This window comes from Sturnira hondurensis, unplaced genomic scaffold, assembly GCF_014824575.4.
Source record: "Sturnira hondurensis isolate 20B ecotype Veracruz unplaced genomic scaffold, ASM1482457v3 Scaffold0006413, whole genome shotgun sequence".
Taxonomy (NCBI): Eukaryota; Metazoa; Chordata; class Mammalia; order Chiroptera; family Phyllostomidae; genus Sturnira; species Sturnira hondurensis.
In genome coordinates this window covers 39,939,606-39,967,489 of record NW_028079044.1, presented here as the reverse complement: position 1 = coordinate 39,967,489, position 27,884 = coordinate 39,939,606, and the positions used below count along the sequence as shown (strand labels likewise).

Here is a 27,884-nt window from a genome sequence, read left to right as displayed (position 1 = left end):
TCTATCTGTGCAGATTTTATTTCCTGTCCTGGCTCTGAAAGAGTTAATCCCGGAGCTTTTCCTACTGGTATTCACCTCCCACCCCCACCACTCCCTTCCCAAGCTTCCTAAAAAAGGTGCAAAGTTTGGTCCAGATAGGGAATAAATGATCAAAGCGCAGCGGGTACTTCCTGTTGCAACACTATATATAACGTGGTGACTGCACGGGCTGCGGAGACGCACCGAAGCCCTCGCCCGCCGCTGCCGCCTCCTCCCAGCGTCTGAGGTTTCCCGGGACCACAATGAACAAGGTGTTGTGCTGCGCGCTCGTGGTAAGTCCCTGGCCCTGGGGAAGCGGGTGCTTGCGCCCCCCGCGCCTGGAGAGGCAGCCTGCCTCCGGGCGAGGCCGCCGGACCTCCCCGCTGATGGATGGGGACAAAGCTCAACTCGCTCCCCTCCCTGGAGAGATTTAGGGTCAGTTTGGAACAGGAGACCTTTCAAGCTACATTGCTTCTCCTAGGGTGCCCCCTTACACTGGAAAGTTCCTGCTGGGTTTCTACAGAAGAGAGGAGCTGTAGACCTTTCCAGTGAGAATGATTTTTTTCTATTTTATCTCAGATAATTCTTCATCTCAGATAATTAACGCCCTGATATAGTTCATACCATCTTTGCTTAGCCAACTTGGCCATTATCATCATTAGCAATGAAGTAGTCCCTTAGAATCAGAGTAAGTGGGAAGGAGATGTCAGTCTTTTTAAAACTATTATAATTAGAATAAACTTTGGATACAGTTATATGATAGATACAGCATTAGGCTCATTCTCCACTTAAGCAAATGTTATGGGCAATTTTGAATGATTAGCATAAGAGAAAAAAGATCATGCACTCACACACACTTCTTAACTGTGCAATTTAACATTTTAATAACATTTTATTATTAGATGATTCATTCCAGTTCTAAATGCCAGTAAAATGGGGAAAATATCGGTGGGCTAATGTTAATTATGCTCTAAAATACATTTAAATAATTGAAACTGAGCACTGCATAGTTCTAAAAGTTCTTTTTAATATATTATTTGGAGAAAAATGGAATCCCTGTGATTTGGTTTAGCTCCTTTTAAAAAAACAGATACTGGGCCAACTAAATGAATAAAGTTTGAAGATTGTTCTGTGACCAGTGACTTATTTCCTTTATGTCACTAAAGTGAGGAATAGATTGAGATATGGATCAGACATTCACAAAAGGATAGGAAAATCCATATTTAAGCCACATATTGCTTTGAAGTGTTGGAGTAAATGCTTGAACTTTAATATCCAACCCACGGTGAATGCAAGGCTAGGAGTCTTCCAGTTAGTTTCTGGGATACATAAACTAACTAAATAAATAGCAAATTCACTAAAGAAAAGGTAGGTTGGTCCACAGTCCACATATAAGTATGCTAATTTTACCTACTTCCATGTAGATAGATATAAATATCATAACACCTAATGAAGTTTTTCAAAGAGATCACTTGTGAGCCAGCACCCTGATCAAGCAACACTATATTACCAGCACCCCAGAAGCTTCCTGGTCTTTCTCTCTGTTGATAGAAATCAATATTCTGATTGATTTCTAAGACCATACATGAATTTTGCTTTTATTTGAACTCTGTGCAAATGGATTTTACACACATTTTTGTGCCTCACTATTTTCCCTTAGTTTTATTGTTAAGATCATTTTCATTGTGGGATGTACAGTAGTTTGTCCATTTTTACTGCTGTATAGTATTCCACTGCATGGGCACACCACCATTGATTTAGTTATTCTACTTTCTGGCTGGTATAAGTAACCCTGCTAGTAACATGGGACACTTTCATTCTTCCTAGCCTTTAATATCCTGTTAGAGTTAATTAATGATGTGCGTATTCTCAATGACTTAAATTTCAGAATGTCCACTAAATAATATAAGTATCTAATAATGTGTTTCTAAATAATAGACAAGTGCTTTGACATATGGTCTTTATAGGAAGATAGATATTTATGTAGATAATACTAATTATAGATGATATGGCATTATCAAAAGAGAAAACTTAGCATCATAAACATAGTAAATTAAATAGAAAAGATTTCTCCTTCCCTCTCTGTACTTTCTGAGATTGACTTTATGTCCTAAATGATTGGAAATGGACACTGTGTACTTACGCATAAAGAGCCAACTGTCCTTNTCTAATAATGTGTTTCTAAATAATAGACAAGTGCTTTGACATATGGTCTTTATAGGAAGATAGATATTTATGTAGATAATACTAATTATAGATGATATGGCATTATCAAAAGAGAAAACTTAGCATCATAAACATAGTAAATTAAATAGAAAAGATTTCTCCTTCCCTCTCTGTACTTTCTGAGATTGACTTTATGTCCTAAATGATTGGAAATAGACACTGCGTACTTACGCATAAAGAGCCAACTGTCCTTTTTCAAATACTGAAGTGTAGTTCTAGGAACTGGAAGCATTACAGGTATTTAATACTTCTTCTCACTGGGCAGTAGAGATGAGGGGAAAACAAGATGGACACTATTCCATGTGCCCATGGACCTCACAGCTTAACGGAGAAGCAGATAGTGGACAAATGATTGTACAGGTAATGAGAGTAACAAGTGAGCGAGTGCTGGGAGATCTGGGAATATAAAAGACACTGCCCTCTAGGACTTATAAGGGAAGCTGCTGTGCAGTGGTTAGCAGGGGGACCAAAGTAAAATATCTGTGGGCATTTGATAGAGTATGGTGGGCAAGTTACCTCTCTTATGAGTTTTCATTTTCTCTTCTCGAAAATAGAGACAATGGTATGCACACACGCTAGAACCACATAAAGTTTCAGCTTTATCCTGGCCTCTAGAATTATACTCACAGATAACTGTGAGATAATCTAGAAACAAGTGGATTATGTATACAAAGTGCTGGTGATGCTCTGAAGAAGAAAGGACCACTCACTAATACCTTGAAAGAGGAGTAGAATGTTTCATTGTTAGAGATAAAATCAAGGTGTCCTGAAACCTAAGAAGGGGGAGAAATAAAATTCAGTGGTGCAGTAAAGTTCTAGACCCTTTTATGAGAGCAGAGGGTATGCTGGTGGGCAAGCAGTGATGGAGTGTGATCCCTGAGATTGATGCCATGGTTCTGGACTTTCTGGAATGCTCACCAATAGAATAAACCACAGCAAGGTGAGGCAGTCACATCAGCAAGTCATTTCTTTCCTGGTTGCCCCAGGGAATGCCTGATACACTGAGAATGTCCTGGCCTTGGCTTAGATTTTAACTGGGTGGCTGAAACTTTCCATCGTAAGTGCCAGAGCCATCCATTGGCCTTCTCTATGCTAAGCTCTGAGTTAATGTTATGATACTAGATACTAGATACTAGATACTATGATACCAGAACTTGGTGGAGGCAGGAGAAGGGGTAGGGGGTCGAAGGTGCTTGTTCTCAGAACAACTTGCCTGAATGGTTGTCTTATTGTTTACTTTGGTTTTTATTCCTCCTCCAACCCCTATGGTTGAGCGTGCATATTGCACTAGCCCTTTGGTTTGTTTGTTTATTTCAAAAGAATGATCACTGTAAAGTTTCTAGAAGGATCTGACCTATATACACAGTCCCAAACAGCCCGATCCCTGTCCCTAGCAACCTTCCTGGCCTCTGTTGCCTAGAAACCTTCAGCACAATTCCGAATTTCAATGTGGTCTTTAATTTTACTTCTTAGGCTTAAAACACAGTTGTCATAGCCCGTGGGTTGGGAAGAAGGCTTTCCTTGCCAGATGTTTTGTCCACTTGAGTCTAGAAGGGGGGTTGTGGAGGTGACTATCAAAGAGACACCAGACCCACACCCAAGTCTTCTTGCCCTCCTCGTCACTGACCTGCCTACTGGGTTTCTGCTTTAAGCAATCCTCAGCCCTCCATCTGCATGTTCCCTTTTCAGAAAGCTTTCTGTGAAAAGCATTATTCCCATTAGCATCTCATTAACCAATAGCATTTCATGTAGCTTGAGTTTCTTCTTTGTAGCCGCCCCCCCCCAATACTGTTAAGTAGATTGAAAAAAAAATTAGTCAAGACCTTGACTAATGATGCTTGACTGTTCCTTATGTTATTACTATAGAGCAGAGATGCCCAAATTGGCAGTGAAATTGTGTGTTTTCCCTTGTAGGGCAGTGGTTCTCAATCATATCAGACTTCTTGTGAGCACTTGTAAAGTAAATCCTTTGTAGCAACTCCCTTGCGCTCCTGAAATGAAATTTAGAGTCCATATACTGTACCTACATACATACTTTTAAAAAGTCAATGCATGTATAACTAGGTTACAAAGGAGAAATAAAAAGATAGTAATTTATAATAAAGTAAGCTTCACTAAAACACACAATGAAATAGTGATATGTTGACAGCTTTGCGTACGACTGTCACGAATGTACAGTTACGAACAAAGATTGGAGCACGTGAGTCCCATTGGGGCACAGAGGTATGATCGGTGTGGGCTTTGGTGCTATGATTTGCTGAAATGGTAAAGAAATCTTGCTAAAGTTTTAAACAAAAACAAGTACAAACTTCTATCAAAATTTATGCTTTTGAGTTCTTGAAAAATCCAGTATGTGAAAAACCACACACAAACCACTTTGTGCCTATATGAAATGTTAAAATTTAGGTTCAGATAATGGTCAATAGGCTTTTTACTTGTATCGGTTGTCAACGGGACATTTGAAAGTGTGTAGAATATGGGCTTATTCTTGAACATTGAGGACACCTAGCGGAACACAGTCCTTCTGACAACAGAAATCCCCTGCAAATTTCTAGAACTTCCAGAGGATAGCACCATTCTCATAGCGAACAAAATATAGGCTCTTTGCAAAGATAGGTCTCCATCCTCTTCATATTTGTGCCCCTCAGGTCTCCACAGTGGCTGACACTAAAGGGGTGTTTGCTGAGTCAAAGGAGCTATGGTGAGATTGGTTAGTGTGTTGTGTAATCTACCAGCAATTTCCATGGATGTTCCAACAAAATTTAGCTCATTGTCAGAGACCTAACATTCTAATGTTGGCTTTGACCTTTTTCAAGATATGACTATAACAGTCCACCCGCCTGACCAACATTTAAATATTCTTTCGTACATTTTTTCTATTAAGTTCATGAAGGCTCATTCTCAAGGGAAAAAAAACTGGGTTCATATATTGACCCTTGGAGGTGCTGCCCAAGCTCAGTTGAACTTGGTTTTGACCGTCCCACCTAGTTGATTCAGGTATGACATGCTCATTTTTGGCTTTAATACATTTTATATGTTTGTAAAATGTGCCAATAGAGATATCCAGGAGGCATTTGGAGTTCTGAAAAATTGAAGCTCAGTAGGAGCCTGAGCTGTAGATAAAAAATCTAGGTTATCAGCATAGAGCAGGTTTTTAAAATCAGGGGAAGGATGATTTCACGTGGCAAGGGAGGAGAGAAGGAAGCAGGTCCAGGGCACGTTTCTGATACTGATAGTCCGGTAAACAAAATGCAAATATAAACAAACAATAATGGCAGCCATGTTTAGAAAAGAAAACAAAGATCAAAATAAAACTTAGCAACCCACAATAGCAGGAACTAGTGGATCGGAAATCCTAGCAACATCTGTAAACTATCTGTGCAAGAAGAAAGAGTGAGGTATGGCCAACTTGAAATAGATACAAGGACAGTATTTTTGTGTGACATGTAATTAGTTTTTGGAACTCACCACCACAGAATATTTTGGGGTAACTAGCATAGAATGTCTAAAAAAAGAGTTCTTTTAGACAGTTGTAAGGGATAAGAATAGTGTTACAACACATTAGGTAAGAAGCTATGTGGTACCTGCTCCCTCTCACAGTTACCTGGTCTCTTTAAATTAATGTTTCAAAGTCCAGAAGCCTTTGCAGACACACTAAAATGTGTTGTTCCCAATGACGAGGTGACGTCACTTTCCCAGTATTGGGTAGAATTTTTTCACCCCAATTTCACAAAAGCACTTGAATCAGCCTGACCATAAATGGATAGAAGACACAGATGGAAAATGCAATGCCATTCATGAAGCTCTTCCAAAAAAAAAAGTATTCTGCTCCTAATGGGCTTGATTTATTACCTCTTATTGTGATTTTAAAAAATTCTCTCTTTAAAATTATAGTTTTAATACTGGTTTTAACATTGTTTAATTTCCTTGAAGCATCTTCTATAAAAGTAAAAAGAATAGCCTTAGGATTTTCACTTCAATTTAGTCTGTGCCTTGGAAGCATTTTCTGTAAGTGCCTCTTAAATAATCAACTCTAAAATAGAAAAACAGGTGTCAAGATGAATTTAGGTTTAAAGCAAGAAGGTAATTCATCCAAGCTTTGTGACTGCCTTTGGTAAATTCAATTTTCTTCTCTGGTCTTTGATCCAAAAATCTCAATTCCTTTGCCACATAGTAATGGTACTTTGTCCAGAAAAAAAGTTCTTTTATCCTGAGAAAAAATAGATATCAGGACTGTATTCCTTAGGAAGTCCTCCCTACCATTAATTGCCACCACAGCCACCAAAAGAAATGTAATTTAGATATTCAATTGTGGGACATACTGACAATGAGACTTCTATAATAGCAGATAAGGGGTGAGAAATAGAATTTCTCAGTTTTGCTATAGACTCTAAGGTCTAGTCCATGATTCCACTTCCTGTGGTCTTACGTTACTCATCTCTAAATAAGGGTGTTAAAACAGGTGTATGTGGAAGGCTTTTTCCGGTTTAAGCACTGTCATTGAAAAAGTGAATTTAAAAAATGATTGATTATACTGTGTTCTATTTAATATTCCAAATGTGCAAAAATCAAATTGACTCATTTAAATGACTATCTGCATTTAAATACTTAAATCTTTATTTAATATTAATGTTCTAGAATAAATACTTAAATCAAAATTATCCCTAAAGAAATGTTTTCTTAAAAAAATCTATTTGCCCTGGCTGGTGTAGCTCAGTGGATTGAGCGTGGGCCTGCAAACCACACAATCTCAGTTCGATTCCATCAGGGCACATGCCTGGGGTTGCAGGCCAGTTCCCGGTGGGGGACTCACGAGAGGCAGCCATACATCGATATTTCTCTCCTTCTCTCCTTCCCTTCCCCTCTAAATATAAATAAATAAAAAAATTTAAAAAATCGATTTCATTGCAGTGGTCAAAGTGTCTTCTGCCCAGGTGGTTTCACATACAAGCAATTCTGTTGAAGTCAATGAGATCACAAAAGAAAGCGTCATTTGAAATGTCACCTAATTTAGGTAGCAGAAGTCGGTTTTAAGATCAGAGATTTTTTTAAACTAAAAACCATTTTTCCGTTCTGAAGTTCTTGTTGTCCTTCACTAGTAGGCAGAGAAGCCATCAATGTGCCTATTTTCTATATTCCATTTAGTTAGAAGCCAGGTCCAAGACCTCCCCTCAGCACTTACTGAAAAAGTGTAATTAAGGTCACTAGCAATCTCCTTATTCTCACTGAGCAGAATTTTTTGAGTTTGCATTCACGAGGAGGAAGTACTGGACAATTGTGTACCTCTCTTTAGAATAAATGTCAGACCTTCAGACAGGTTAACATGACCATCAACTGCTACCCTGGACCACTCCACCTGGCTGGCAGGCAGGACCCCCGCCCCGGCACTCTCTGCTGCCTGTCTCTGATTTTACTGCCCAGTGGGGAAAACATCAACCCGAATGTGCTAAAAGAAAGGTCATCAAAATTAGGAATGATGTTCATTGAGCAGTGATGTAGTTGTTAATGCTCTTTGTAAATTGTCTTTACTTCTTCTCCCTGCTAGAAACTTGGTAAGACTATATATACCTCCTCACCTTCTTCTGGGGGAGGTAGAGGGTGGTACGGTATGAATAGTTCTGGCCAACAAGTCTCTTTTAGATCAGAGCATTTAATTGCCCATATATGATCCCCCCAACATTTCGTTCCTCTTTCCCGCCTCCACAACTAGCCAGCCATGTTCCAGATACTAGTTGTTATATCATCCAGGTCCTGGACACAGGATGGTGCTAACAGCCTTCAGGGGACCCAGTAGGGATGGAGCATGACTGAGAAGCACACCTTTGTTCTATTGAAGCCCCTGAGATTTTGAAGTTGTTAGCGCAGCATAAAACCCAGCCAGTCCTGACTAATGCAGTAGCCAAACACCCGTCCTATCTCTTTGAGGGGCAGGAACAGCAAACGCACTTAAAATCACCAATGACCAAAATCAGTGGTTTCAGGTTATCAATTTCAACTCCTTTTCCGCCACAGGCATTGTTAGTAGGACCCCTACAAGAACCTCTTCTGATGCTGAAAATTCAAAATTTTGAGATTACTTCGAGGCTTAGCTGGACTTTAAAATGGGAAGGCAAACATATGCAACAGGCGACTCTACATCAAACACCCTATTGTGTGCGAGTAAGCAAACAAGGGATCGTGTCTTTTTCTTTTCATGGATTCCAACGGACCCTTCCTTTGTATAGGACGACTCATCTTCGTCTTTCACTGAGACAACTCCTACCCACTTCAGCTAAGCCAAAAGGAGGAAACCATAGAACAGAAAGACACCATTCTTAGAGTATGTATTCTGTATGAAAGTCTCACCCTCTGATTCACTTAATTTGCACAAAAATCCTATCATGCAGAGATGAGTATCTATTTTACAGACAAGAAAACCGAGTAATTTTCCATAATGTTGGTTACCTGGCTGAGAAATTTTTTCTGCCCTGTAGGAGCTTAGATCTAATAGTTATTGAGTCCAGTGAAAAATACCCGTGAATCAGAGCTAAGCCTCTGTGGGTTCCTTCAACCCAGAGCTCTCCTCTCAGCTGGGGTTAAGAATGCCCCAGGACAGGATTAAGAGGGCCAAAACTGTGGGCAAGATGAAGCCAATGTAATTTCTGTTCCTTTCCCTCCTATGGCTCCAGGGGGTCACCATGGTTTTTTTCTTGTTTGTGCTGAAATTAAATGCCTGGGCCTCTTTATTGGAAATGAGTTTTAAGCCAGATTCCTTCGGGAACAGAGCATGAGGCAAACACTTAACATTTTAATACGTTATTAGAAAGTGCAATCCTAGGGAAGCAAGAGGGGAAGCAAGAAAGACGAGTAAGGCAGAAAAGGAAGGAGCAGATTCAAGGGGGTGGGTTACTGAGAAGCTGCTGCTTCACGCACAGTGTGACTAGAAGAACGGCTAGCCTATAGAAAAGAGTTTAACTGAGCCAAAATTTTGAGGATGTGCCTAGAAGCAAACTCTCAAAGAACTGAGAAACTGCTCTAGAGAAGGGAAGTTTTACAGTCCTTTTACATGTTTAGAATCAAGGGGGAAAACAAAAAGAAGACTCGTGAAATCCATTGGTGATACATTAAGGAAGCGAGGGAAAGCAAAGCAGGGAAGTCTCCAGGACTGGACAAGGAGCGCAGTGGAGAAGCAGGTGCTTCTTTTACCCAGGTGGCTACAGGCTAGGTGATAATTAACACGGCACACAGAGGTGGTACCCATTATCTTGTCGATAACAGTGAGGGCTTCTGTGGTCTCTTGCTGTGGTGTCTGCAGTTGTGCCTTTCAGGAATCTAGAAGAGAAAATTACTCTGACATTTCAATGGTTCATTATCCTTGATGCATAGGAACATGGACAGGGTCTCAAATGTCAAGACTGACCTTTGCTAAGGAAGCTATGAGCCTGGAATGTGACTACCCGCCATGACCTGCCCAGTCAGGAATTTATGATCAGATCATCCTTTATGGTTACTTTTGGTCACTCAGCTTATCAGGTTTGCCGAGTAGCCCCCTGATCTTGTCTGGCTTATTACATAACCCCCCTTTTTTATTCTAGGCAGATAGACAGATAGAAAGATTGTAGTTGATCATTTATGTGCCTATCTCCGTCATAAGACTGTAAGTCCCTAGAAAGAAGAATCGGTTGTTAAAGGCTTAGATTCACGCAGGAGTGGATTTGAATCCTGGCTAGAGTGTGCACTAGCTCTGTGGTCTGTGCCAAGTTACTTACCTTCTCTGGGAGTCAATGTTTTCGTCTATAAAATGGGGATAATCCTATTTCCTTAAAGATGGTTGGAGGGAATGGATGATAATAGTAAGCAAAGAGAGAGCTTAGTCTAGAATCCACTGTATAATAATATTGTAATATACTAAGCTGTGATTATTTACCAGACCACACAGGGTTTCTAGTACGGTGTTTTATAGGCTGTAGGCACATAGCAAGCGTCCGCATGTTCAACTAAGACGCTGTTTTATTTCATTTCTACTTCTAGTTTCTATTCCATTTCATAACCACCATGGTTTTTCTTTTCTAACTTTCACCAGCTGCCCTGGACCATATGTTGATTGAGCTTCATCCAGGTCATTAGCAACCAAATGAGATTCTTAATATGATATGAGCCATGTACTATCTTCAAAGGAAAACACTGTAGAAATAAAATGGAATTTAAAAAAGTGATCTTAAAAACTTTCCACATACTAAGCGGGTTGCCAATTCTGGGCCCCAAATGCCAGGGTCTATAGATGAGAAACTAGATCCTGCCGTGTGCCTGTCAAGTGTGCCTGAATGGACACAATGATAAGGAAAATCACAAGCAGCCCTCCTGTTGCATTGCAGTTTTTATAACTGATGTTATATCTCAAATCGGGGGATTAACAGAAGCCCAAGAGAAGAAATATTAAGATCTGGGAGCCAAAATGTGTGAGATTTCCATGTATATTCCTTGGACAGTTTTAAGCGTTTACCTGCATTACAAGTTTTTTCTTTGAGAAATTGTTTTCCCCTGTATTTATTAATCTGCCAAATGTGAATTGTCTGTAACACTCCTTTGAAGCGCCAGAGGCATCATAAACAAATCTGCCCTGACAATTCTGGTTGTTTTCAGAATTAAACAAGCTACTGCTAATTAATTTAAAGCCTTCAAACAACTAAAGGAAAGTCTGAAGGGAACCCAAAAAATCCATTTATTATTATTATTATATTTTGAGAGACAGGGGAAGGGAGAGAGAGAGAGGGGGAGAGGAGCGTCAATGTGAGAGAGAAATATCGATCGGCTGCTCCAATCTGCAGCCCAGGCATGTGCCCCGACCTGGAATTCAACCAACCAGCAGGCTTTTGGTTTGCAGGATGTTGCCCAACCCACAGAGCCACACCAGCCCAGTGAAAGCAAAAAATAAAACAAAACAAAAAAAACCCCAACACATTTAATGTTAAGTTTTACTTGTAGACAGTTCTTCAGCCCCAAGGGAAGCAAAATAGTGTAGAATTTGGCCCAGTGATTCATCTAATTAATCATAATTGCTTGTATTTTCTCGCCCCTGTTTGCTGAGCAAAAGCGGTTGGCAGCCAATCAGTTCTGTATAGATGGATGGATTTAATTCTTCTGCTGTGGACGTGATCCTCCGCCAAACAACTGGCTGTTGTGAAATTTATGAAGGGGTGGTGGACCCTCACGTAGGGAGCTGGCAGCGGCAGATGAATCTCCCCAGTGGACTGTGTGCTTTTTTCACACACTGACCTGCAGAATGGAGGTTAAGTGCAAACAGGACAGTTCAGGCAGAAATGGAGGATGCCTTTCAAAACATGTCCCTTTAGGCAAATTGTCATCACTATCATTTTACAGATGAGAAAATGACAGATTTTGTGCTTGTCTGTGCAAACTTATCCCTTACATGTGGGTATTTATCTGCATCTATATAATCATCAATAATCCCAGTTACACATAGTAGATGTTCACTCACTATGTCTATTGGACTGAATAAAATTAAATTAGCTACGTGGAATACTTGCTATGTGTAAGACACTATGTTAAGCATTTAAGGACTATGGAGACAAATACTTTTCTGTTAAGGCCTGCGGAGGAAACCCATGGAACTACCCTGAAACATTTCACCCAGACCAAGAAAATGCCACCAGTTGGAGACACAGAAACTGATTTTGAAAACAATTCAGAGATGGTTTTTCTGGAAACAGTTAAGACCACTGCAGATAATCCACTTATGGCACATTTTAGGAGTGGTACATCTTATGGGGCAGGAAACTGGAAAATATCTCCAGGAATGAGTCTGATTCAAAATGTCTCCTGTTTCTCATATCCTGTGTAATTAGCCTATTAATGCTCCATACTTGTCTGGGATCTTATTTTAAGTTCACTTGTGTCTTTTAACTCATCTAAAATATAACACTGGTACAAGGATATTCTCCTGTTAGAGGATTATTCTTGCTTTAGAGGTGAGATATTCTCATTTTAGCGGCGAGAGTCACCCAGGTTACTAACCTGGAGGTCCACCTGAATTTGGATCCCTGGGTTGCATATTCTAAATGCAGGTGCCACGCTGAGAGTGCTCTTGTCAATTCACGTTGGTCTAATTAATTGCCATGCTGTGTACTTTTTAAGTTATTCATTTTCCATTTAGTATTCTTGAAACTCCCTGTGATATTCCTACTTTTTTAACCTTCTCTTTTCATCCCATCCTGTAAATGTTTTTAAGTCCCAAGGATGAACAGTTTTGTACTTTTGGCTTGTGTACAATATCATTGCGGAATGCCATCTGATCTCTTTTTTTCCCGGAGTCATTTATGTGCATATAACTCAAAAGCTGCACCCTTAGCTGCTTTCTGTCCTGAGTCCCATACCTATTTCCATTTGAGTCTCATGGGTGGGATATATTTGAAACTAAACTCATTGTCTTTCTTCATAATCATCTCCTCTCTCTTTTGTCACTAATTAATGGCAATACCACATACTTAACAGTTAGGATTCATGGGCATGTTCTTCAATTGCTCTTTCTAACCCTCCCCCCATTGCAGACAGCCAATAACAGATCCTATCCACCCCTTCCTCTCCTCACTACTAGTGTCTGACTTCAGCCTCTCCTCATTTCAGACCTGTTTCTCTGTTAAGACTTTTCTTGATTCCCTTTCTCCTTTCCTCTGCAGCCAATTGTTTTGCAGTGATTTATGACTGTTTTCCATCAGGCTAGGCTTTTAGATGAATGCTCATGTGAAACAGGAACATTAACTTATTCAACTCCATCGCTTAGCAGTGTTTCCAGAGCATAGAAATTGTTTCAATAAGTGTTTGGAGATGAATGAATAAACGAGCTATTTAAGGAATGGAAAAAAGTGCAAAGGAACTACAACACTACAAGACTATAAAAAATCAAATAAACAAACCTCCATAGGAAAAAAAGAATTGACTTATATTGTTAGACACTCAAATGAATGAAGAATGAAAGAATGAATGAGTGAGTGAATAAAGCTTTACAGATGTAGCCCAAAGCTACTCACAACAAATACTGCTTTATCTCATAAACTTATTTAAAATGTTCCATTTCATTATGTACCAGGCTTTGATAAAATTATTGGAAAAAGTTATTTTTTTTTAAAAAAATAAGCTTTCTAGCTCATACTAAAAGAGCTCTTTAGGAAACTCGCCCTGATATACTCATATATCCTGAAGGTTTCCTTTCTTGGCCAAGATGAACTATAAAATGTCTTGGTTTCCAAACTGACCAGCTTACCTAATTCTGGATAGTCCTCAAATAGTTTTCTGCGGCAAAGATCATGACGAAGGATCACAAAAGGAACTCCCAAACCAAGTAGTTATTTCAAGCTTTGCGTGGGCTCCTTTTAATGAATTTTCCATAAATGGAAACCCACTGGGTCACTCATGGTTCTGCGTGCCACAGGGCAAGCCCAGCGGTATGGGACTGGCTGCTTTGCATAATGCAGAAATAAACTTTGCTGGAGGAAGTGTTTTCTTCTTTTGTTCTTTAGAAAGAAGCAAGCACCAACAGAACGCTGTAGTCAAGTCACCTTTCATCTGAGAAATGTCCTTCTCAGTAGCTTTGGATAAGAGCCAGTCTTAACACAAAGAAAGAGAAGTCAATGTCAGTTCACCTGGACTTCAGAAGGCTTTGGTTGATTTTCTAACTTTCATGATCTCCTAACCCTATACTCTGGAGTCTAAGTGAAAAATCGGCACTTCAGGGCTACTTCCGGACTGCAGGAAAGCCATAGCAGAAATGAGAGCATTTGGAAGATGTTAAAGGACTTGGACAGATAGTATTTCGTGGCACATCCTCTGGGTTTGAATTCTGCCCCCACTAATGTTATGGCCTGGAATGGTTAATTAGTCATTCTAAGACTCACTTTTGTAATTGGTGGAGACTGGATGATAATGGTGAAACCTCCCGAAGTGGGCACAAAGCAGAGTATTATACAGATTATTTTTTAGTCTACTGCTGGGCACAGAATGATTAAAATGAAGAATTCGGGGATTAGCTGAAAAATTAGTTACATCTTTTAATAATAAAAGTTATACACATATTTCTTAAATGTCATATTTTGACCTAAAACATTTAAATAAATACTTAATCACCTATATGCTAAGACCTGGCCAAGGACTTTCTTGGAATCTGCGTTTGCAAACGTGGGGCTCCTTTCTTATGAAACCCACATCTGCAACGCATAGCCCCTTCATTCATTTGTTGAATTTAAAGGTATTTGTGAAATTAATTGACTACATAATTTTTCTAGATGTGTTCGCCATTTTGTTTTTATAATTGTCTCAGCTCCCTCAAATTTCTGGCAGGTTTTCAATACAAATATTTTCTAATTTTTGTAGCTCATCTTTCTCAAGTCATCCTCAGAGCATTCTGTTTATTTTATATAGTACAAGTTACTTTTTTCACCCATGTTGAGTGGTTTACATAATAGTTAGTGGAACTACCTAATGATAGTTACACTACAGCATTTACAGATACATGTATGCCAGGAACAGAAGCAGAATCAGCACCAAACACACACCGGACTTGTTAAGTGCGCCCCCCGCCCTGCCCCGCCTCTGCGGTGAGGGCACACGGGAGCAGCATGCTGGAGGACAAGGCAGAGCCGAGAGTGCAGGGCGCCGTCTCATCAGCTGCCTTCACAGAGGACGGGAAAGGCATGGGTCAATCTGAAAAGCGGAGGTTGGTAAAGTTTCACAATCAAAAGAACTCTCACAAATAAAGCAATGAAGAAAAGAGGTAGGAAGGGGGCTAGAGCAAGACATTGGTTTCCAAATGCATTGACTACTTAAGCCCTATCAAACCACAGAATATGATAATGGGAGATGTAGAAAAGGCTTTAGAGAATAACTCACTCAGTCCACCTACCACCTTCATACACTGCCGTCATCTGCTGACATTGGGTAGGTGAGGAAAGAGGTTGGGTCTGAGATAGAAAATTCTTTTACACTGTCCAACATTAAACATGGAAGGAGAGAAGAAGAACACAACCATTAGAGATGGAGCCTGATGGTCCTTTCAAGAAAAGAGGGGTGGGGGCTTCAGGAAGACTTCCTGGACTAGAGGGATGCACCAGATTGGAGAACTCCTGTTCCCTTAGAGGAAAAGTGGTCCACACCCAAGGGCAGATGGGTAGGGAATGGGATGGGGAAGGAAAGGAAACTGGAGAGAAGACTCCATTTAATGTTTTCTCCTAAAGTCAAGCATAAAACACCAAAAACAGTCCCCTCTTCTGCAAAGACCTCTTTACGCTTCCACAAACATACCGATGCACATGGCCTGGCTTTTGCAGATGTTCCTCGGTGGTTATGCAATTCACACAGAAAGAAATGTTTTGAGCTTTTATTAGGTTTTAAATATTATCAGCAGGCAAAGGAGACAAAGCCAATCTTTAGATGATCTGTTTTCCTGTGGCATCTTTTTTATTGAATTTCCAGGAAATGCAAAAGAAAGTAAGAAAGAGTGATGAAGAGTTCTATTAATCTTGCCTATCCTCAGTATAGTAACTGGTTCCAGAAATTTTATGTGGGAATTGGGGCTAACCAGAGATTGAAACCTAAACATCCAATTTTGGCCACATAGAGTTCTGTCCTTTCACTAAAGTGGAAAATTTTCAAATAAAACACAGAGGCCCAATGGAACTTACTGAGAATGAGTCTTCAGTTCCTCGAGGCTTTCCTATTTTTTTAAATATATAGGGTAATTCTATGCAGTGGCCTTGGAGAAATTGTCTCCACTAATATGACTGCTCTCTAATCCTTAAGTCCACCTTATTTATTTATTTTTCTCTGTGCCTTTCACCTCAACTTCCCTGTATTTTGAAGAAAAGGTAACTAATTTCCAAAGCATGGTTTCGGGAAACCAACAGTGTCATGTCCAATTGCCTAGAAAAATACAAATTGATTCAGCATTCTGGTCCAATCTTGTATTTGTGGGGGGTTTTCCCATCTCATTCTCATGACTTCTTGCTAAGGGAGATCAGAGTAATGCTAAATAATCGGACACGGCAGAACCACACTGAAATGGGGAAGCGGGCATGATGGGAAGTTGGGCTGAGGGAGGTCTCGGGACTGCTAGCCCCACCAGGAGGGGGCTCACTCAGCAATAGCCTGCGAGACAAGCATCTTAAAAGCAACAAAGCCTTCAGAAATAAACATCAAGAGAAAAAAGCATTTCTTTCGTAGTCTTTGCAAATTGCACGAGGAAAATTTTCATTTCCTAGAATTGAGGATTTAAAAAATATCACACAAAGGGCCTTGAAAGATACAGCATAATATAGTTAAATGACCAAGAAGCAAGAAAATCATTTCATCTTGTTTTGTTTCTTTTAAAATACTGATCTTTACTCATAATTATTTATTTCTTTTCTGCTGTCTGCCTCCTCACTAAATGGTGAGCCCTTGAAGGCACAGATCTTTTTTTGTGCACCACCATATGCTAAATACCTTCTACAGTGCCTGGTAAGCAGTGGGTACTCAATAAATGTGTGTTGAGTGAATAGATTAATGTATTTCTGAGCAAACTGATACTTTCACCCAATTCTGGTTCATTTCTTTCTCCTAAGGTCCACCCAGTCCAACTGATCCAATCAGGAACCACAGGGAAATTTAAGAACATTTTCCCCAGAACACCTGTCTTCTACATTTGTGGGTTCGGAGTCCTTCAAATCATAGCACTCTGAACATTTCTCTTGGATAAAACGTCCATGGCCCGATGGGGCATATTCTGTCCTTTTCACCCGGTTTACCAGCTCACGTCAGATCCAGTCAGCCCTGATGCTTGCTGTGTTCCAATAAGAAGTAAATGAAATTTCTTGGATTCAAATGCCCAAATGCTTATTTTAAAAGGCCATCTTTACCTTTGTCACTCCTAATTGCCAAGGGAGTGCTATTTTCCTAGCTTGGCATGCTTTTCCCAGGTCAAGGGGTTTCTGTGAAATGTCCTGATTTCTGCGAAGAAGAGAGTTTGGAAAAATTTATTATGTTTGGCCTGCCACCTTCCCAAAGCCTGAAAATAGTCACTGCTGATCCCTTTCCCAAAAAGCAAATAATAAAAACCAAACAAACCACCCCCTACGCACAAATAACACTATTTCTTCTGAGCGTGTATTTCCTGTAATTAGTGTGAAGAACTACTCCAATGCTCCCTATAGAAGACCCTTTGAGATTTAGAATACAAGATGGAATACCTAGTTAGAACTGCCCTCCCAAGCAGCACCCTTGCTCACAAAATCTCCTGTCTTCTCCTCCTCCTTCTTCTTCCTTTCCCCCTTCCCCTTCATCTTCCCCTCCCCCCATCTTCTCTTCCTCCTCCTTCTCCTCCTTCCTTTTTTTTCTCCTTCTCTTCCTCCTTTGTGTTTTTGTAGAAACTTCTTCCTGCTGTATTTATGGATACTTATTCAACCCTGCCTGCTCTCTGAAGTCTTTCCCAGTTATTCTGAAGCAAGATGGTCATTTAATTTTCTAGACATCATTGACCTATAAGAGACAAGACTGGGCCATGTGATGTTCTGAAGGAAACATCAGTCTTAGCATTCTAGGATTCTTTCCAGTGGATTGCAAGCTTTACAGAGACAAGGATCATGCCTGACTCGCCAGTGTATTCCTGCTACATTCCTGGTAGGCATACAGTGCTCATCTGTGGGAAGAATGAATATTGGAACAATCAGGGTGACTATTGATAGAATCACACTTCGCACATCTCTACATCTTGACTTCACTACACATTTGGAATTACTAAGTCAGAATGGGTAGACTGTAATAGAGATAATCATCTGGTCCTAATCATGGCTGTTGTGACCCCCTCATTTAAGGGCTGTGATCTCTCCCCGCACCTCCATGGTTTTCATCTCTTTTACTCACTCATTTCTTTGTGTAACACTTTTTTTCTAACATATAATTTACCTGTAGTTTGTTATTTATTTTCTCACTTCCCCATAAGAGGCAAGGGTTCTTTGCCTGTTTTATTCACTACTGTCCCCCAGTGGCCCAGAACAGAACCTGGCACATATTAAGGGCTCAATAACTATTTGTCAAGTGAATAAACATTACAATTATTTTTGCATATGGACCGTGAGCGTTTTTCTTAAATCCCCAGCCCAATTCCATACCTATGGAATCAGGATGTTAGGGGTGTGGACAGCAGGAATCTACGTTTTTATCAAAATGTGTGGTATGGCTCTTCTGAAAACCACTAGCTCACCCAACGGAGTCATCTGGAAACAGTCCTGAAGTCCAGGGAGGTATGGTGTCCTTGAGGCCATGTGGGCTGTTTAATGGTGCACCTAACTATAATTATTTCTTTTCTGAGGAGCTTTCTGCTCCAGTGATCTCAGCTGGATTTGCTTAATAGAGGTTCACTGCCATTACCATCTTGGTCTTTGAGATTAAGCTAATAGAGGCAAAAACTACAGTCTCTGAACTTCCTTTGTGGTGCCACTCAGAAGGCAGGAAGTTCAGAAAGGACCCTTTGATGTCTTTGCACAGAGGAACCACCCTATTTCCGTGTTGACACGCCACTATTGCCCTTCTTCTTCCAGTTCCTGGACATCACCATTAAATGGACCACCCAGGAAACATTTCCTTCGAAGTACCTTCATCGTGACCCAGAAACCTCTCGCCAGCTGATGTGTGACAAGTGTCCTCCTGGCACCTACTTAAAACAGCACTGTACGGCAAGGCGGAAGACCGTGTGTGCCCCTTGTCCTGACAACTACTACACAGACACCTGGCACATCAGTGATGAGTGTCTGTACTGCACACCAGTGTGCAAGGAGCTGCAGTATGTCAAGCAGGAGTGCAATCGCACCCACAACCGCGTGTGTGAATGTGAAGAAGGGCGCTACCTCGAGGTGGAGTTCTGCCTGAAGCACAGGAGCTGTCCCCCTGGGTTTGGAGTGCTACACGCTGGTATGTACCAGTTTCCAACAGGCCGCAAAAGTCATTAGGATCATAGGAAGTCAAGTGATAGGGAAAGTTTAAGGGAAAGCCTTTGTCTGATGATATCACAGAATAGCAAATTGCAAAGGTAATAGAACCTGCTAGGTATATACTGTGCATCTGGATTGCGGCCTTATGACTATTTCTCGGAGCAATACTCTGCTGCTCTAAGGTGATTTAGTGACAAATCTCAAATGCAGCAAATTGCTCTCTAATGAGATTCGTGATGGATTGCTTTTTTAAAAGGGACACTCTCTGAGCTGCACTGTTTGTAACTGATAGAAACCTCCATATTTCACTTCAGCATGGAAAGCTTCAAACTGTGGTCCTTTTTGACAGACATCAGGAATCTTAATTAATACCAAGGGAGTAATTAGGCTGATAGTGATGAGACTCTGGAGTGCTAACAATGAACAGTTATAATTAATTATTCAAAAAATGAGAATGGCTAAGGGAAATGGATTTCATTATTAAAAAATAAAGCCAATCCTTCCTTGGGCATGGGAGTTTAGTATCTGGAAAGATAAAGACCATGGCAGTATCTCACCAATGAGCTTATTCTTTATCTTAGACAAAGCAGATTGCTAAACCAAGAATAGGTACTTGTCTACAGACAAAGCGCTTTCTCTTTTTGCATTTTGAACAGCATAGGTTCAGGCCAGTAAGCACGGAATCTTTGAAAGCTGCAACCACATTTTCCTACCAAATTCACAAAGCTTCCATGCAGTCTCTTAGCTTGGGAAAATTAAGAGTAAATCACTTGCTTTTTAGAGGAAGTAGTCATCAGTACAGATTCTGATTACTCAGTTTGAAGCAGTATTTCTCAGCCTGAATTATCCAACATTTGGGGCTGGATAATTCTTCTTGTGGGCAGCTGTCTCGTGCATTGGGCAGTGTTTAGCAACCTCCCTGCTCTTGCCCCTGCATGCTCCTCCTGCAGTGGTGACAGCCAACTGTGTCCCCAGACATCGCCAATTGCCACTTGTTGACAACCGCTGGTTTAGAGGATGCTAGTTATTCAGAACTATTTTAACTTCCGGGAGTTGAGATATATAGGGTTCTAAATTATTAGATGACAAGTATAAAGCAAACATATCCAAACATTGAAATCTATTGTTTCTTACGTTGTGAATCTTGTAACATTAATCACAGTAGAGGCGAATTGCATGAGAGTTCTTTAAAACACCTTGAGTATGAGTAGTTAGGGAAAAATTGATGGTACTTCCTAGTTTTTATTGGGTGATACTTTGGGACCCAAAAGCTAAGCCAAGTTGTAGGAGGAAAATGCCCATCCAACAAAAATAAATTTGCTTCATTCAATTCAGTAAGTTGTATATGCAAAAAATTAATGAAGGGACTAGGCTCCTTGGAGATTAGAAAGTTTTGAAAAAGAATGGAAAATGCAAGGATTTTTCTCTCATAAGCATGGAAAGCTGCTTGTAGAATGAAGTGACCTGGTAGCCAGAGGACCAGCACAATGATGCATATTTCCTTTTGTGGCACCACAGTGGGGTTTATTTACCTCTCACTCCCTGAAAACCCACAGGGTAGTTCCTCATGGACAGTAAGAGAATTTCATCCAAGGAGAAGGAAGCACTATGCAAGGTTACTCTAAAAAGCATTTAATAATCATTCTTTTTTGTTGTTTTTTTTTGAAGTCAGATTGTCTTTATATTTTAGTCACTCTGTTAGTTGTAAGAGTCTTTTGTCTTATGGCTACTAGCATGGTGAAGTTCTCAACTGTAGAACAGAATTCCTCTCATAATTATGACACTGAACGTGTGGTCTGACAGATTATAGTCTTTATGTTTCCATTGATATTAATAGGGCAAAATCATTTACTTATATGGATGAACCTTTCTTTATAAAAAGTTCTATCAATGATAAAACAGGGAAGCCCTACTCAGCAAAGTCATTATATAAAGTCTCCAAAGACACTAAGAAACTTGATTTCTATCATTCTTGGATTTCTTTTGTTAAAGAATTTTTAAGGCTAAGCTGCCTGAAAGAATGTCATGTCTTGTACCAATGACTTTCTCATTGGGATACATGCAAAGACCCAATCCATCAATGTCATTTGAATAAAGCCAAGTTCTTCTTTGTGTGGTTGGCTTTCCAGAACATGTGGTGGTTGGCAAAGGGAGACTTGGATCCATGTGTTCAAGTCCATTGACTTCCAGAATATTAGCAATGAAAGAATACCATGGAATCTCTGCCCAAGAATCTTCACTTAGGATATTGTAAGATTTGGTGTGGAGTTGAATATCATTCAAAAAGAGGAATCTAGTCAAAAAGTACTTTTAAAAATATTCCCCTTTGTCATTTGGTTCCTAAGACATCAGTCCCTGCAGAGCTGGAGGTGTCATTTAATATGCGGAGCGTTCCTGCCAGGAGTTGCCCACCTCCCATTTTTTTCTGCCAGCCCTCCCTCATTTTTACTGGTCAGTGCATTGAGAATCCCTTTTGAAGAAGCAGGAGAGGAAACTAGAATCAAGCCATTTTGCTCCCCGCCCGCCCCCACCCCTGGATTTGATACAATGAGATGGGATGTTCACATTTTGAATAGTTGAAGTTTACTAACTTTCTGTAGCTTTCACTTGTCCCCTTTGCATTTGTTATCTTGCATAAACCAGAATTGGCCTATAAAAGCTACTTTCGAATGATGGAATCTAAATCTGTTCAACTAGCTTACACTAGGTGGAGGTATTTTCATATGCAAATGTGCTCTAATATCTGATTCGTCCATGAATAATAGAGTCAGGGTTTGAAGGTATTTATTTTTAATGGCACCTTTAGTCGTTGTCTGGTTCAAGTTGGTCTACCAATGATTTCTCCAGATTTGTCAAGTATTTTTCCACCATGAAATAAATGCCCTTGCAATCACCCTTCCCTGAAATTTTAATGACTAGACTCTTAAAACTCAACAGTTTAAGCAAACGGTATATCATCTTCCATTTACTGTGTAGCTTAACTGCAGGCTTACACTTTTGAGTCAGCGGCCAATTTTATCGCCACCTTCAAAAGTTTATTGTAATGCTGTAAATTTTTACCTCTCAAGGTTAGCATACTTATGAGTTGCTTCACAAGTAGGATTCAGGAGAGAAAGAACTTCAGTAGGAACGGATGAGAATTGAGTGACGCGGTTCAGTGCGCACTGACTTCGGAGAATGATAGCACAGCAGTTACACAACATCGATCTTGATGCTTCTCCAGGAAATTGTGTGAAGGGTATAGTGGCAACACCATTGACATTGTAGCACACACAGGACTCATGAACACCCTCCCTTCTTTCCTTCCCTCTCGCATTTGGAAGTGTTTTGTGGGCAACAGAAAAAACGAACTTGTGTTCGTATTGCTAGGAGGGGAGACTGCCTAAGGGGCTAACTGGAGAGTTTTGTTCTGTGTCTAATGAAGTGAAAAATGAGAATGCCTGAAGTTTGGTACAACATCAATAGGAAAGACGTAGCAAAACAGCCTTGAAAACTAAGTGAAAAGTCTTTCTAAAACTGTGTTGAGGGTCTCTGCTGTGAACGCATTTCAGAAGAACGTGCTAAGTAGTGTGTGGTATTTCCTGTAGGGACCCCGGAGCGAAACACGGTTTGCAAAAGATGTCCAGATGGCTTCTTCTCGAATGAGACATCCTCAAAAGCACCCTGTAGAAAACACACAAATTGCAGTGTGTTCGGCCTCCTCCAGACTCAGAAAGGAAATGCAACGCATGACAACGAATGTTCTGGAAACAGTGAACTGACTCACAGATGTGGAATAGGTAATTATCAATCAAATAATTGTGCCACCTCTGGCCACTTTCTGAGTCAAACTCGTATTTTCCCCATCTTGGATTTTAACCAGCCGTTCCATTCTGAGACTGTTCTTTGTGCACCACTGCTGAAGCCACAAAGTCCTTCAAAGAGCCCTCATTTTCTCAGAGGTCATGCTCCAAACTCTGACTTTCCTCCTTTCACACTTGGATCAAATCTCACTCCTGGAGAAAAGGGTGGTGTCATGATTATGTCTGAAGCCAAATTAGCAGAGTCCAAAGTGCAAATGTTTTATTATGTATCTTTATCACTTTCAAGAATACCTGTCTTATTAACCCAAGTATAAATTGTGTCGAGAAGCACAGTAGCATAAACTGAAAACAATTTAGAAATGTAAAACTGGCTTTTTACCTGTAGTATTGCTGTGTGTATTACACAGGAGTTCCAAGTTCCTTTTGCTTTAAACCCTTTATTCTGGAAGGGTCGCTGTCTTAGAGCTCAAGTAATCCAAATGCATCCCATGTTGGCGAGGCCACTAATCAAATCAGGATCCTCACCCTGTCACTTCCACCACGACACTCATCCTACACCTTCTACCAAGGACTCATCACACCGACGATAGTCTGTCTTTTAGCATTCAGCTAAACAGCATTGTGAACCAGCCTGACTCTCCCCAAGCACCTCTTTGTACTACACAGACGTGAACGCAGCCTAGAAATGTGATTTGGGAGATTTAAGTTTCCAATCCAGTCCCAACATTTTTTCACTGTGTCATTGAAATCCTAAATAGGTTATTTAGCCTTTCTTCTTTCTCATCTGAAAAATGGAGTAAATGAAGGGATAGTAGGAAAAGTAACTTCTAACTTTATCATTCTCTTTAATGCATGTGACATTTTGGCTTTGTCATCCATTGAGCACTTACTATAGGCTTTACAAAAACACTGTTAAGGCTCCTCAAGTTTAACCAAGGGCGTGAATGGCAGAGCCAGGCTTGGTGAATGCAAAGACAAACTCTCACTCCCTGGGATATACTGACCCTACCCAGACATGCAGGCCGTCTCACCTCTTTTCTGAATGACATGTTTCCTGTGTGTGACTATTTTCTCATTTAATGCATGTTCACACAGTGATATCTATTGTCATTCCCAAAGGTAAACAATGTGTTTGTGTGTGTACCCAGGATAGTGAACCAGAGTGCACACTATCCCAGAGCACCTCCAAGCTCCTTTCAAAGCAATGATTAGATCTGTTTGGGCGCTGATCTTGGAGTATCCTGTGGGCACCGGGTATACCTTTAACAGAATGTTAATATTTACATTAAATCATAGAGTTTTTGCTGTAATTTATTTATAGCACTAATATGTTCTTATTAAATATTTATTAAAATTTCTCCCGCAAAGGCCCTAAAAGAACATAAGAGAGGACAGAAGTCCAGTTGGGTTGGCAATCTACCACTAGGAGCAGCCAAGAGAAGCCTGGTTTTATGCATATTTTTTATTTTACCACATCTTATCTTGGAAAGCTCAATTGTGTTGGTCTTTAAATTTTGGCTTTTGGCCAGCAGACCTCCAAGATGTGTGTAGCCGGGATAGTGAACTTCCAATTGTTGAGCAAATCTTGGTGTTTCCCACCTTCCGTTAGATGTCACCCTGTGCGAGGAGGCGTTCTTCAGGTTTGCCGTTCCTACCAAGTTTACCCCCGACTGGCTCAGCGTCCTGGTGGACAATTTGCCTGGCACCAAAGTAAATGCAGAGAGTGTAGAGAGAATAAAAAGACGACACAGCTCCCAGGAACAGACTTTTCAGCTGCTGAAGTTATGGAAACATCAAAACAAAGACCAGGAGATGGTCAAGAAGATCATTCAAGGTATGGTAACCTGAGATAGACAAGTCGGTTGGAAATGAAAGACACCCTTTTATCATGGATTTATTTAGTTGCGTGGACGACATTTCCTGTTTGGAATTAGCATTGCCATGAAAACATTTTCACGAAGCAGTGGTGTGGACGCTGTTCTCAGAGCCATCATGCAGGGTTCTATTTTCACCTACACATCCCCCAACCCAACTGTCTTTTCAGAGTGTACATAGAAGCCACAATGAATTTCTAGAGCAGGGTGTAGACCTCAGGAAAGTTGACTCTAAATCCCTTAGCAGTTTTATTAGCATCCCCTCTGGCCTTCCTAGAAGTTCTTTAACCATTTTGAACCTTACCTTGCATTTCCACCAAGAAGCTCTGTTGTATTTACTTGGCAGTTCTCTCTGGAGAGCTTCCCAGTGTCTTAGACATATCCTCTCATTAATCCTCGCAAGGCAGCCTATTTCAAAATTACCATTTTAATAGCATATGTTGTAAGGATTAATGAGATAAGGTCTGCAAAATGTTTGAGCTTCTTAGAAAAAGAGGCTAGTTAAAATTGAGTACTCTCTTGTTTCAGAGTTTTCTATAGATTCTCCTTTAGAAAGTGAGTGTGTGTGTGTGTGCATGTGTGTGTGTGTGTGAGGGGGGCGGGGAATGATGAGAGAATCCAAAGGGAAAAGAAAATTCCATACAGTGTGAACTGCAAGATTTAGGTTATACAGTGGAAAGAGTTCTGAAGTCAATTAGCAATGGGAGGACATGCCAGAAAAAATGAGGGAGATTTTTTGTAACACAGACAACGTCAATGAGAAATTCACTCTCCTCTCCACTGGAGTTAAATGAGTCCTAAAACTACCATAAAATCCTCCAACATCTGAAACTAGGGCAACAGATTTGGGGAGACTTAACATTTTTGGCAGCTGGAGGCATTCACTTGTGCAAGGAGTAAACTTTTCTCCTGTCTTTGGCAAAGCAAATGTATCCTTTGAAAGTATAATTAGCCCTGAAGCCAAAAGAAAAGGAAGCAGAGAATCGGAGACTGTTGGAGTCGGAAGGGAGCAAATCCTGAGTTTATAAATGAGGACATTTCAGCCCAGGAAGATGAACTGACTTGCCTTAGGGCTCAGATACTAAATGACTTATGTCATTAATAGAAACATTAGTGACTCCCTCTTATGTTTATGTCCTAGCTCATTACAGAAATATTCTCTAGGCTTCGTCTATCATCACATCCCTGGGCCTCATGTTATGCGGTTTTTAAATTTTCTTCCCAGTGGTGGTAAATCCTCTTGTACTCTTTATTAAAGACCATTTGAAGCAACTAACTCTTGTAAAATAGCACATATGTTAGATATTGACTAATGAAAGTTTATATTACAAAATAACTAACTAGAATACTTTCTGTTTTTCTGAAATGTTAAGGTTTTAATTTCTCCAAAGTGTTTTTGGAAAAGCTGAGAATGAAGTGCCTGTAATTTTCTACTAGAGATTCAAAATGAGGGTTTCTCCCTGGGCTTTGTTGGGTACCTAGAATACACAGCATATTATCTTACAATAACACAAAGTAATATTTATCGTAGTTCTCAGAAATACCCGGCATCACTTAAGCCTCCCTCCAAACAAATGAAGTCAAAGGTCATCCCTCAAGTTCCGAAACTTGGAGAACCTTTGCCTCAGGTACCTAATGGGGCGGCATTAGAAGAACCAATGTGATGTGGATTTCTCTCTGTGCTTTTCCTCTGTGCAGATATCGACCTCTGCGAAAACAGCGTGCAAAGGCACATGGGCCACGCAAACCTGACCTTCGAGCAGCTCCGCAGGTTGATGGAGAGCTTGCCAGGAAAGAAAGTCACGCCAGAAGACATTGAAAAAACGACGAAGGCGTGCAAATCGAGTGAGCAGGTCCTGAAGCTGCTCAGCCTGTGGAGAACGAAGAACGGCGACCAGGACACTCTGAAGGGCCTGATGCACGCACTGAAGCACCTGAAAACCTACCACTTCCCCAAAACGGTCACTCAGAGTCTGAAAAAGACCATCAGGTTCCTTCACAGCTTCACCATGTACAGATTGTATCAGAAGCTATTTTTAGAAATGATAGGGAACCAGGTCCAATCAGTAAAAATAAGCTGCTTATAACCAGGAATGGTCATCCGGCTGTTTCCTCACCGTGGACCAGATCCGATGGATGAGTTAAGCTGTTTCTCAGGCCCGTGAGGGGGTACAGTGATTTCTTTCCACCACCAAGGACTAGATTTGGCCCCAGGGCACACACACATACAAAAAAACTATGGTGTGGAGAAAGAAACCCCAAATAGTTTATCCAGCTGATAGATATGGCCCCATATCTACTGACCCTGTTTTCCCTCATCACTGCTTTCAGTAATTCAACTGGAAATCAGAGACTAGTCTCCATTTTGCCTTGCTAAAGATGAGAATGTCTAACTTAAATAGCTTTGAGGTTTTAGCTGTCCAGAGGCTTTTGTTAGAAAGCCATTTTTTTCTCTGTAAAAGTACTAATATATCTGTAACACTATTACAGTATTTGCTATTTATATTCATTCAGATATAAGGTTTGTACATATTATCATCCTGAAGGGAAACTGTGTAAGACTTAATTTTAGAAAGAAAAATTTATATATTCTGTGTATTATTGACAAATGAGAGAGATAAAATATATTTTTAACGGAAAGTTTGTAGCATTTCCTAATAGGTACTGCAATTCTTCCTATGTGGAGTGTATTTGTAATATAATTTAACCTGTATAAGCTATGATATCACTTTATGGAAAATACATTATTTAGTCAATTGTTTAATGTTGGAAAGTGTTTGAAATATAAATTATCTGAATATTAGATGCGCTGAGAAATTGAATGTATCTTATTTAAAAGATTTTATGTTTTTACTATATAAACAATACCATTAAAGTTTTCAAATTATTTTTAATTGCTTTTCCTCTTGTTTTTATTTGAATGGACTATTGGTGGGTCTGAGTTTTTATAATTTTCTCTTTTCTTATGTCACCAGGATCATCCAAGAATTGTTAAAATTGTAGATTTC

The 27,884-nt window shown here is 40.2% G+C and overlaps 1 protein-coding gene across 1 annotated transcript; it reads left to right on the top strand.

Annotated features, from left to right (window-relative positions):
* On the top strand, positions 1 to 27,215 carry TNFRSF11B (TNF receptor superfamily member 11b). The gene is made up of 5 exons (XM_037048437.1): positions 1 to 311; positions 18,810 to 19,179; positions 22,787 to 22,978; positions 24,612 to 24,836; positions 26,575 to 27,215. The coding sequence occupies exons 1-5, from the start codon at positions 282 to 284 to the stop codon at positions 26,961 to 26,963; spliced, it is 1,206 nt and encodes a 401-aa protein (XP_036904332.1). The 5' UTR covers positions 1 to 281; the 3' UTR covers positions 26,964 to 27,215.
* Positions 27,216 to 27,884: the final 669 nt, after the last annotated feature.

What these genes read in the sequence shown, in the direction of transcription:
- TNFRSF11B (XM_037048437.1), top strand. Translation starts at nt 282, where the DNA reads ATGAACAAGGTGTTGTGCTGCGCGCTCGTG. An exon ending in TGTTGTGCTGCGCGCTCGTG is followed by an intron (nt 312 to 18,809) that starts GTAAGTCCCTGG and finishes TTCTTCTTCCAG; the next exon opens with TTCCTGGACATCACCATTAA. An exon ending in GTTTGGAGTGCTACACGCTG is followed by an intron (nt 19,180 to 22,786) that starts GTATGTACCAGT and finishes TATTTCCTGTAG; the next exon opens with GGACCCCGGAGCGAAACACG.